This window comes from Notolabrus celidotus, chromosome 19 (genome assembly GCF_009762535.1).
Source record: "Notolabrus celidotus isolate fNotCel1 chromosome 19, fNotCel1.pri, whole genome shotgun sequence".
Taxonomy (NCBI): Eukaryota; Metazoa; Chordata; class Actinopteri; order Labriformes; family Labridae; genus Notolabrus; species Notolabrus celidotus.
The window spans coordinates 14,373,241-14,386,014 of record NC_048290.1 but is presented as its reverse complement, the minus strand read 5'-3'; the positions used below and the strand labels follow the sequence as shown (position 1 = coordinate 14,386,014).

At 40.1% G+C, this 12,774-nt stretch overlaps 1 protein-coding gene across 1 annotated transcript in view; it reads left to right on the top strand.

Annotated features, from left to right (window-relative positions):
- Positions 1–12,774, top strand: part of cacna1bb (calcium channel, voltage-dependent, N type, alpha 1B subunit, b) — a 194,813-nt gene that overhangs the window by 116,951 nt on the left and 65,088 nt on the right. Inside the window, exons 13-20 of the mRNA XM_034709309.1 lie at positions 584–805; positions 925–1,037; positions 1,168–1,280; positions 1,792–1,923; positions 8,317–8,389; positions 8,709–8,826; positions 9,727–9,794; positions 9,958–10,064. Coding sequence (XP_034565200.1) covers positions 584–805; positions 925–1,037; positions 1,168–1,280; positions 1,792–1,923; positions 8,317–8,389; positions 8,709–8,826; positions 9,727–9,794; positions 9,958–10,064 — 946 coding nt within the window. The remainder of the gene's footprint in view (positions 1–583; positions 806–924; positions 1,038–1,167; positions 1,281–1,791; positions 1,924–8,316; positions 8,390–8,708; positions 8,827–9,726; positions 9,795–9,957; positions 10,065–12,774) is intronic.

Below are 12,774 nucleotides of genomic sequence, written 5' to 3'. Positions count from 1 at the left end.
AAGTCAAACTTCTTTAATGACTTAGGTTTCCCCAGCTGAACATCTTTTTTTTTGCTACTTTAACTTTATTTGCAAAATAAATGATGTGTACACATACTCAGGTGTAGCCATTACATAGTTTTAGGGTGATTCAGCAGTGCTTTGAAGGCCAGATGATAATATGAAAGTCACTTGGAAGAACCAAAATCAACTCTTCTCTTCTTTTGCTCTGGAGCAGTCTGATGAATCTCTTCAAACAACTTAATCGTCACAAAATGGCGTTTCTTTGTGTAATGTTGCTAACAAAGTGCAAATTAAGTCCCTAAGAGCAGCAGAAAGGGACCCCCAACTTGTTCTATAACAACAAAACCTGAACTGGATCAATCAGCTGGTTTGAAACCAGAAAATACTGAAACATTTTTTTGGTTGATATTTTTTTCACAGGGTATCTAAAACTGTCCTGATGAGTTGTGTGATTTTAGAGATTCTGCTGATCACAGTCGCAGGAAGGAGACGGGAAATCACACACAGTGATTCACTGTGAAAACTGTAAAAACCAGTGACAGAATTCTGACTGCAGCACACTCACACTTTCCTCTCTCAGCTCCTTCGGGCTCTCCTTTCGGTCGCTCCAGCGTGAAAAGCACTGGAAAGCTGGACAGCTCCACCTACTTCCGGCGTAAAGAGAAGAGGACCCGGTTCTTCATCCGCCGCATGGTGAAGGCTCAGAGCTTTTACTGGATCGTTCTTTGTCTGGTGGGCCTGAACACTCTGTGTGTGGCCATTGTGCATTACGACCAGCCCGAGTGGCTGACAAGGGCCCTCTGTAAGTCTCTTATTCAGAACACATTCATACTCCAAACACTTGATGTCCACAGTATTTCATGTTGATGGCGTATATAATATGTTTTTCATGGTGTTGTTATTTGTCCACGTTAATAACAGACACAGCAGAGTTTGTGTTCCTGGGTTTGTTTCTGACTGAGATGAGCTTGAAGATGTACGGCCTTGGAGTGAGGAACTATTTCCACTCTTCCTTTAACTGCTTTGATTTCGGGGTGAGTCACTGATGACAGTCAGTCACAACTCAATACTTACAGCCATAAACGATCAACCAGGCCCTGTTTGGCTTGTAGAAGCAGAAATAAATGCAGCATGGGATAACTTTGCTCTCTGCTCTCCTTTCAGGTGATCGTTGGAAGTATTTTCGAGGTGATCTGGGACATGATCAAACCGGGGGCATCATTTGGGATCAGTGTGTTGAGAGCTCTGCGATTGCTCAGGATATTTAAAGTCACCAAGTAAGTTCAAATCCAAATGCACTTGTGTACCAAAATACAGTTTGTACTTCAGGCTTCCATCAAAAACAATCTTACTATCCATTTACCACCGGGAAAACAAGACCCTGTGAGAACCAGCTTTTGTATCTTGAGATTTGGATTACTCCCAATCACAGGACAACAGAGTAAATAAAATGTATGAATACATGTCCACTCAGGTCTTCCATAATACGAAAAATGAAATCCAGACTCTATTTTCAATCCCTCATGAGCGGCTCTCTGTCTCAGGGCTTTCTTGAGTTTTTTTCCTCCTGATCTGATGATCCTGTTAGAGTTTTATTTCATTAGATAAGCTGTAATCCTGTGATTCACTAGAACTGCCAGCTGTAGACCCTGACACAATGATTTGTTTTTATGCCACCTACAGCTCAAACTACCATTTGCTCCCTTATTCTGTCTTCGAAGCATTGTTTGGTTGTTTGTTACAGGATGATAAACAACATCTCTTTCTGTGTTTGCTTCTTCCCTCCAGGTATTGGAACTCCTTAAGGAACCTTGTGGTCTCCCTCCTCAATTCCATGAAGTCCATCATCAGCTTGCTCTTCCTCCTCTTCCTCTTCATCGTGGTCTTTGCTCTGCTGGGCATGCAGCTCTTTGGAGGACAGTGAGTAATCTCTGTAACATACCCCGCTGCTCTCTGACTGCTCTTCCCTTTCCTTCCCCTTTTCATCACAGTCACACCCACATACACACTATTATTCCTCTATCTCATCCCTCCATCTGACCCTCCTCCCTGTGCATGTGTGTGCGTGTGTGTATGTGTGTGTGTGTGTTTGTGATCTCTGTCTTGGTGTGGTGTCGGTGACAGACATGTTGACGCAGCAGGTAGCTGGCAGAACAGCAGCCCAGACTGGGGCCCTTTGATATCAGTCTCAGCAGGAGCTCCATGTTGTCTAATGACAGGAACACCTCCTGATTCTTAGCTGACTGCAGTTAATCAAAGGCCGGTTATCCAGTGCTGTCTGACTCAACTTAAACACACATATCTTACTGTCTGTTTCCCTACATGTCACCTTATATCACACAGACTGAGCTAGATTCAGGTCCACTGTGATCTATTTTTCAACATTATATTTACTGCTCTGTGTCATCCAGTCCGGAGGAAAATGAAACTCCTTTTACTTCTTTCATTCTGAGATAATTCATACTTCTTATAACTTGAGGTCTCCAATGAATATTTAGGGTTTCTTACAATCTGGTTACCCAACACCTGTCCTTTGTTGATGATATGAACCTCTGGGAGTGACTGTGAAGTATTCAGTGATTACGGTTGATGGAAAGTGAGGGAAGCTTTCTACAATGAGGACAACTTTACTACTTTTGGTACTTTGGCATTACTAATCTTCCATGCCCCCCAGGTTGAGTGTGACTACGGCTGTTTTTGAAACAACGTTCTACATACTACCTACGAATGTAGTAGGCAGTAGCTCTGTGCTCTCTTGTCCGTCAACACCCACCGGTTGCGCTTTTGGAACGCAGCCGGACCACAGTGGATCGGAGACGGACCGGACATGGATCTGGTCGAAGTCCCATGTCAAACCCCCCAAAAACAAAGTGGGATAATCCATTTCTCTTTAATACCTTTGGTTTGGGGTCAATGCTACTAATTATGACGAACGTGCTCTGAAAGCGTTGACCTCAGATGGTATTCATGTAAAGTCAGGATTGTGTTGTTATTGGTTGACACCTCTCAGTCAGGCAGCGTTCACCGTCAGATAAAAATGCTACTCTCACATGAAGTCACGTCTCCTCTGACTGACGGCCTTCACAAACACCTCGCCGCGACTGGATGTCTTTGAAGCAGCGGGCTGTTGCCATGGCGACTGGCATTACAACAGCCTGTGCCATCATTAGCATCACATTACTCTCCGGTGATGGACAAATGTGAGATGAGTCTGACATCCACATGGTGCTTCCAGCCAGCCCAACACATCAGGCCTCTCTGCAAATATTATCTGTACTAATATTGACACTTCTGTCGGGCCCACAGTTTACCCTTAATGTCTGAACGTGGATCCAGGGGGTCCAATCAATTCTGATTTTCACTTTTTATCAAGTCAGGAATTCAAAGTATGTTAAAAAACAGTCACTCTTAATCCTGTTATTCTTGAGTGTAAGGTTATGTTATCATTGAAATTAAGGTCACTTGTATTGAAGTAAAAACAACCAAGTCTTCTGTCGATGGCTTCAGCTGGTTGGTCCAAAGTAATCCTCAAAATGGATTGAGTAATGTTTTATAAAGTAAAAGTAATTTGATTTTTCAAATTAGTATTTTCATTTGAGAGATTAAGCCCTCCACTCCAAACAACTTAAGTAACCTCCTGGTTAAACTATGAGAATTGAAAAATGGAATAGCTTTAGGCAGAGGAACATTCCCCTGCTGAGACATCCTCAACACAATATGTCAGTGCCCATTATGGCTTCACTTTTTTACTAGCAACTTTCCATATTAATATAAAGTCAGTGCCTTTTACACATTTACACCCGTTTGGACTATTGCAACTCCCTTCTATCACACACACCGCCTCCATCCACCACATCACACCCATCCTGCAACGGCTGCAATGGCTCCCCATCACAGACCGGATCAACTACAAAATACTTCTCCTCACCTTCAAATCCATACACAACCTCGCCCCTCCATATCTCTCTGACCTCCTCCATACTGCCACACCTGTCCGCACCCTCAGATCCTCCTCCTCCATCCACCTCACTGTCCCCCCTGCTCGCCTTGTTACCATGGGGAGCAGAGCCTTCAGCCTCTCTGCTCCCCAGCTCTGGGACTCTCTCCCACCTGACCTCTGTAATACTGACTCTCTCCCACATTTTAAATCCAAACTCAAAACTCATCTGTTTAAACTGACTAACTCCATCTGACCACAACTCCACTGTCCATTCACTTAAAACTTTTTAAATTCTCCCAATGTGTATACTTGTTAATTTCAGGACTTTCAGACTTGATATTTTCAGGAACTTATCTTTCACACACACGTCTCACAGCAAAGGATTCTCCGTGTTGGATGTGCTCTCATTACTTGATGTACTGCATTTGGTTTTGGTTTTGGTTGATGTTGTGTGCTATGTCGTCTTCCATTATAGTGACTGTGTTTGAGTTAATATCACTACAACATGTACAACGACATTTCAGCAAGACAAACACAACACTGATAAACATAATACTGAGAACTGAGGCAAACAGTAAAAAGTATGAAGCAGCAGAACTCATCTCAACATGAATCACCAAACACACTAGCTTGCAGTAGAAGTGTCTAGCTATTACTGCTAACCCACATCAGCTCCCCCTACTGCAACCTGGAGGTGAAAAATGTGCCTGTTTGCATTCACACAACCACGTATTTCAGGATTCACACAATCACGTATTTCAGGATTCACACAACCACGTATTTCAGGATTCACACAACCACGTATTTCAGGATTCACACAACCACGTATTTCAGGATTCACACAACCACGTATTTCAGGATTCACACAACCACGTATTTCAGGATTCACACAACCATGTATTTCAGGATTAGTGTGCTGTTTGAAAGGGACTGTAGATAGTGATAACATTGCCAGTGTTGTTTCTTTTTCAAAATGAACAAATTAAGCCTATGACGAATGTTATTACAAACCAAATTTGGGATAATTTGAACTTAAAACATGATGCAAACATCAGTGACTTGCAATATATACATATTAGATATCAATACATATTGCAGAATTTTAAAAAGTAAGCATATTTAAGCATTTTAGTTTCAGCCATTTGACAGTTGTAAAACTTTGTCTGGGATTAATGAGGCACTGATGTGTTGCAGCCTTCATTACACAGTGGTTGTCCTCTCATATTCAGCCTCTTCTTCATCAAGTAGAAACCAGTTTCATTTCTTATGAGACTGCAGGATGCCGCGAGTGTCCTGATTCAAGTCACAGTCCCAGTGCTCTGCAGCTGTTGTTTTCTAATATCACACAGCCGCCATCTCCAGTTCACTGGTGTGCTCTCAGAGTGCGTGTTGCTTTCACCCACACAATGTAAACCTGCTGCTATTATCTGAAGGATTGATACGGGGGTTTTAGGGCATGAGCATCCAGGCAGGGAGTTTGGCATCATGTGACTCTTGTTTTCAGAATTGATTTAATGAAGTCCCCGTGGATGTTGCTCGGAAGCTGAACAGCACACTCCCAATCCCTATTATCAGAGTAAACAGAGGTCGGTGCACACAGGCACAGCGGCAAAGCGCCACCACCGCTCCCTGCCATGGGCCCACTAATCCTCGAGGAAGGAGGAAGGGGAGAGGAGAGGAAATAAAAAAAGAAAAGGAATGAAAAGAAAGAAAAGGAAGAGCAATGGGTGAGGAGAGGAGGGATGCTTCTAGAAGGAGAGTATGATGACATACCAAGGGAGGAAAGGCTTATTTAATTAGCTGCCCCTCCCCCATTTCTCTCTTTCCCCTCACTCCCTCCTTCCCCCTAATGTATCTACAGTAAATATTAGAGCCAGACTGATACAGGTGGCTTTTATTATTAGCTGATGTTTGGTTTTCAGTGATTCATCACCTGTCTTAAGGAAGCAAACACCTGCAGAATAACAATGCGTCACAGTTCTACGACTCTGACTTTAAACCTGCTGCTACGAAACCCTCTGTTCTTCTTAAAGACTTTGTAGAGCACATGGTGGCTCAGCTTTGAGGTTTTGTTCCCATTCAGTTGTTGGACAGTAAGATTAGTTTCACAGTCAGTGTTCAAGCTCATCTCAAAGGTGTTGGATGAGGTTGAGGTCAGGGCTCTGTCCCGGCAAGTCCATGTCCTTACTTGAAAGTCCCCAAGTTTGAATTTGAACCTGATGGCATGTGTTTTAAAGATTGTTGAGCCGTTTTTTAAAAGATAAGCGACAGATACATTGTGAGTCCCTGAGATTCCACGTTGATGAAGCTCATTTTTTCAGACAATGTTCCCCCTTCCTTCCTTTTCCTTTGTGTGTCTGTTTTGTGGCTCTTTCTTTTTTGATTGCTTTGCGTGACACATCACAAGCTTTGTTTATAGAATTGGGAAAGACATTTTATTCGTTCCATTTGACAGAAATAATGACAGATCTGAATTTAAGGAGATTTAAGGGCCTTTCATGTGTGCTGATATTATAAATTAAAACATTTTGCAAGAACATTTATGTATTAATTTTCATTAAAGCTGTTTAACGTCATATAGTGAGCTTTATACCCAGCATGTTTCATATATAAGTCAGTCAATACAGTCTTATATATGGTTTGTAAAGTTGTGCACACCGAAAATAAAAGCAACCTTTCTACACATTTAGCTCCAAAACGTACGAAAATATCACAACACGTTTTTAGGTTACATTTTTATCACATTTAGAGCAATATTTGTATCCTTTTTCACATTTATGTTTCTCGCCACAAATATATTAAAGATAATAATACTCTTAAATCTAAATGCTAAATCTAAATCTAAATGTTCAACTTTAAATCTAAATTTTAAATATACATCTAAATGTTAAATATAAATATCAATATAAATGTTAAATATAAAAGTAAGATCTAAATATTAACTAGAAATATGAATGTTAAATGTTAAATATAAATGTTAAATAAAAATATTACATCTAAATCTAAATGTTAAATGTAAATGTTAAATAAAAAATATTAAATTTAAATATAATGTTAAATATAAATATAATGTTGAATATAAATATAATATAAAAACTAAATATAAATGTTAAATCTAAATGTTAAATATAAATATTAAATATAAAACTTAATGTTAAATGTTAAATCTAAATATTAAATATAAATATAAATGTTAAATATAAATGTTAAATCTAAATCTAAATGTTAAATGTTAAAAATAAATGTAAAATATAAATACTAAATTGAAATCTAATCTTAAATATAAATATAAATATTAAATCTAAGTATAAATGTTAAATGTTAAATCTTAATATTAAATTGAAATGTAATGTTAAACATAAATCTAATGTTAAATCTAAATCTAAATGTGAAATATAGATATAAATGTTAAATATAAATGTCAAATATAAATATAAATGTTAAATCTAATTGTTAAATGTTGCTCTATGATCCTAAATATTTAGCTAATATTCAAATTCACACTGCCGCCTAGCAGAAATACCAAAATAAAAGCTTTTGTATCGCTTTATGATGCTTTTATTTTGGTACTCCCTCTAGGTGATAGTGTGAATTTGTATTTGGTGCCGTTAGTACCAAAATAAAAGCTTTTCAGTGTGCACAACTTTACAAACGACACCCCGTACTTATATCTACTCTCAGATATCAGTTTTACGAGCACTCTATATAAACTCTATAGAAGTGCTCCACTCTCCCTGCTGCTGTTTGAGGAACTGGAACATTGACACTCCAGAAGAGAAGTCTGTTTTTCAGACTTACCTGCTCTTCTCTCTGCTACATCCAGTCTACCTTCATTTTCCTCTCCTGACAGCTGACGAATAGTCTTCTTCTGTGGTGTTGAGGCTGTAACTGCAGACAAAGAGAGACTCAAACATATGAAACCCTACAACAAACAATATGCATATTGTTCAGATATTTTCTAGTAAGCAGAAGCAGGAGGAAGGAGATCAAATCACTCCTGGAATCAGACTTCACTTGTTATTTACTATATTTTATTTGCTCAATATTAAAGGGTTAATAATCTCTGTTGATTTGATGATGTAATGTATATCAGTGCTGAATGTTTGACTTCTTGTAATGTGATGCAGCACGTTACAAGTGTTGTTGTACTTTAAAGTGTTCTGCAGTGTGTTTCTCTTCTTCTTTGTTTCATATTTTATTCAAACCCGACAGCTTCTTTTATCTGAAACACTTTAACCCCTCTGATGCTGCGAGTCTTTGAAATGTACCCCGATACAGGCGTCAAACTTTTGACTCTTTGACTCTATGTCCCCGATCACCACATGTCTGAAACATTTACAGTTTATAAAGACTGGGGTCTGATTTTCTTACAGGTTCAACTTTGAAGACGAGACGCCAACAACAAACTTTGACACCTTCCCAGCAGCCATCCTCACTGTGTTCCAGGTAAGGCCTGTCTAAACCAATGCGTACACACACACACTAACACACAACCCCAACACACTCTTTGACACATGCAAGGCGCACTTCACACCATCTTAATAAATGAGGTAATATTGGAATAGAGAGAGAGAGATTACAATCAGTCCTTTTAATTAGAAGGAATGACTGGTGTGTGTACCTTTTGTGCCCTAATGAGCTCGCAGATAATCCTTCAATTAGTCTGCGCTCATAACCCTTCACTCTGTACGGTAATTTAAATCTACACTCAGTGAGATGAGCACGGAGCTGGATAAGACGTCTGCGGCTCATTTGTCTCCCTCAGATTCTGACTGGCGAGGACTGGAATGCCGTGATGTACCACGGGATCGAGTCTCAAGGAGGCGTCCGACGCGGCATGTTCTCCTCCGTCTACTTCATCGTCCTCACACTCTTTGGAAACTGTATCCTCTGTGACATCCCTGCAGTGTGTTCAAAGAGAGCAAAGTGAGAATGGAAAGATTGATTTAGGATGGATTTTTTTTGCTAAGTAATCAGCTCCACATATGTCTATATTTACTGATGCTTTAGTGATTGCATTACATCGAGGAAGTGTGTTGTATGACACTGAAGAGCAAACTAGTTTCAATCTGTAAGTGTACCTAAGTTTGAAACTTCACATGAGATTGATGCTTCACTTTGAAATTTTAATAATAAACTAAACTAGTATGCATTCCCAGGATCTTCCTCTGTGTTTCAACAGCTGTGTAAACTCCACAAACACTGACACATTCAGCTGAAGGTCTCAAGTTTACAGGGTCACTTTTAAAACCGTAATACCAGGAGAGACGCATTCACGGTGGGCTGAGAGAAGACTACTGTTACAAGCTGCTCAATCAAGTGAATCACAGCTTCTTCTTTTGAAAAGTACACACACATACAAAAAAGATAGAACAAATAAAAACCAATGAAAGAAAGAGAAATCAAATTAATCACTGATGTGTGTGTGATGTTATTGTGGACGACGGGTAGAATAAAAACACTGTGGTTAATCTACCAATCAGACACGCCCCTCGAAAGTCCAGGGACCTTTGAAAAGTACTACCCCCCCAGCAGGGGCTTTTCAGGGGGAGATTATCTACTCCTGAATTAAATTTAGACCCTGGGTCAAACCGGTCGAAACACATATAGTTCAGGGTTAAAGTCCCTCGAGTCGAAAAACACCGTTAGAGGCAGCAGTGATCATTACTTTTTTATTTCTATTGACTTTCTCTGACTAGAAACAAAGTACTGGTTACATTATGAAGATTAAGTCATCATGAACAATCAACATATCTATCATTTTTCTGAGTCTTGTTGTTCAGACACTCTCCTGAATGTGTTCTTGGCCATCGCTGTTGATAACCTCGCAAATGCACAGGAGCTGACTAAGGTAGGCTGGGTCATATATTAATATATACTGTAATATAGAAGCATCTACAGTGTGCAGTGCAAGTGCTTTCTTCTTCTTTGAGTATCCACATGCATAGGACATCAACACATCACCAGGTATTTTCATTCTGCATCATTTGAAGTGTTTGTTTCCCTGGCTGTAGGATGAAGAAGAGCAGGAGGAGGCAGCCAATAAGAAGCTTGCCCTGCAGAAAGCAATGGAGGTAAAGGAAGTCAGCCCAATGTCAGCAGCCAACATCTCCATCTCTGCGTAAGTTTCTGATAGTCTCTTTCCCCTGACAGCAGCTCTGTTTATCCACAGTGGACAGACTTGTCCCTCTGTCACAGTTTGATCCAGCTCAAGCTCCATGTGGGCTCAAATGTGAATATAAATAACTTGTGCACACACTGGAATTCCTCTCACCTGCACCCACTTTGAGAGCACTTCTTCTGTGTTGTTGGTCACTGAATTTTTAATTTCATCAGAACTAAAAGAAATCAGGTCAGCTATAATCAACCTCATAGATCCATCATCTGAATCCTCGGACATGTTTTGCCTTTTGCTTTTTTGGAAAGCGTTCAAGTGATGTCAAAACTCCTGTGAGGAATTTTTAACTGGTTATAAAACAAAGTAATTTTTTGTCTTTTTATGAGTTCCAAAAAGCAAACCAAATCATAAAAGTAAAGGATGATTACTTCTGCATAGTTATTTTCAAAGTCTGAAAACACTGCTGCAGGCTGGCACCAGACGAGAATATTAACAGACTTTTTTCTTCGTATTCCACTTCAACTAATCTTGATAAATAATACATTTGACTGTTAAGGCTGATTTATACTTCTGCGTCGCCCCTACGCAGCAGGGGCTGACGCGGACATGAACACCACATGCTTGTTTGTCGCTGTGTCCGTGTTGCGCAGCAATTCTCCACCGAAACGCTTGAGGGCAGTGTGGTCTCTGTGATAGTCGGTTGCCTGATTCCGGCCCTGCTACGATCTCTGTTTACTTTTCCACAGAGATTCAGAGCGTGTTATGTTAATCTACAGATGATACATGTTGCTGTTTATCATACAGACATGATTACATGAAGAATAGAGAGGAGGAGATGAAATACACGGCCGATGTGCGGCCGATGAGTGGGGATCCTGGAAGTGCTGTAAATGTGGGAAATACAATGCCGCCGAGTGGACCAATCACAGGACTTGTCGTCTACGTCGATTCTACCCGTAGTTACATTTTGTAACTACGGGTACACGTCAGCTATGTGTGTAGGCCTCTGCGTAGGTACTGAAGCTGCGTGGACCTCCGGCTTAGGCTACGCGGTAGATTTGACGCAGAAGTATACATCAGGCTTTAGAAGAAAGCAGGAAGATATTTCTAATTAGATAACACTACTTACAAAATCAGTTAGTAGAGGGAAAAAGTGACTCTTTTCCATAGAGGGCGCCAAAGTGACCCAAAGTAAAAGTTCAGTGAGACAACTCACGTTTAAATTGTTATTGTAGCAGCAAATACATATTCATGTTTGGCGCCCAGGCTCCGGCCTCATCACTCCCTGCAGATAAGTTTACATGCAGACATTGAGGAGTGATGAGCAAAACATACTGAACACCCCCGGAGCCTGCAGGTGGATGCTGGGGTGGCGGTGGGGATGAAAGAAAATTCAGCAATAGGCATGCAGGCAGCAGAATCGTTGACAGGCAAAGGGAGAGATGGGAGATTTTCCCAGTTTAAATAGACCGCCAATTTGAGAGGCAGAGGGCAGGATTGGATGATGGTTATGCCTGATCTAGCTTGCAGGCGTCGCTCCATTTCCTCACATGAGCTTTAAATGATCACAAAGATTTGGGACTCATGGTACATGATTGGTAACTTTAATCCAGCATAATATGTATTAACAGTTCATCGAAGATCGTACACTTCTATTAATGCTGCCTCAAGACATTTCCTTTCAGAGACATGCAGCAAGTCATAAAAAAAACTATTGGACTGCTTCATAAATGAGTCCAATGTCAAAACTAGAATACTTCAGCTCAAAGAAGCAGCTTTCTATCTACACAAGGGCGTAAAAAAACGTTTTGAAAATGAAAAGAGGAAAACAATTCCCTTAACATTACCTAATCCTTATTGTTTCATTTCCAATTAGACATGTCAGTACAGATCTATCTCATCATCACCTGCACTTATTTGGAAAGTTTGAGTCAACAGACAAACACAGAGAATCAGGAAAGGCAACACGAGTGGTTGAATACAATAAAAGAAAACTTCAATCTCAGCTGTCAGAAGTCCTCATCTTCTCTTGTCTGATAATGACGGATGTCTTCATGCACCTAAATAGCTCCTGTCAAGCTAAAACTTTGAACCCGCCCCCCCTCCAGCACCAGCCTTTGATTGACAGGTCAGGGGTTTTGGAGTCAGCGTGGTAATTAATTTCTCCTCCAAATTCTATTTTTAGATCCTACATGAACAATGAAATGATGAGTCTGTCAAGAGAAGGCTGGTGTGAAACACTGGAACATGTTCACCTCTCACTGATTCAGAGCTGCAATATGTAAACTGGAGGTTCCTCTGATTCCCATCTGCTCTGTTAATGTGGGAAAAACAATAATGCACACTGTCTAGATGTGATTGTGTGTTTTATATTCCCTTGCAGAGTTATGTAACAGTTTTTTTTTTTATTTGAGGAAGTGATCATCTTCACACGCTGCTTAGATCTCATCGTCCTCTTTAAGAAACAGATCAATTAAACTGTAACTGATCAGCTCGACAGATCAACATGAAACTGATTTTCAATTTTTTCTCTCTCACTGTCATCACTGTTGTTATGTATTTGGTTATTACTTCAGTATTTTCAGAATCTTTGATATTGTACATGAACAGGTGGTTAATCTCCACTCTTCAGCTGTTGTTTGTGTATTGTGTGTGCTGTTTCAGAGAAACGGGGTTTCATTACAAACTAAATCACTCTTTTAAGGAAAAACAA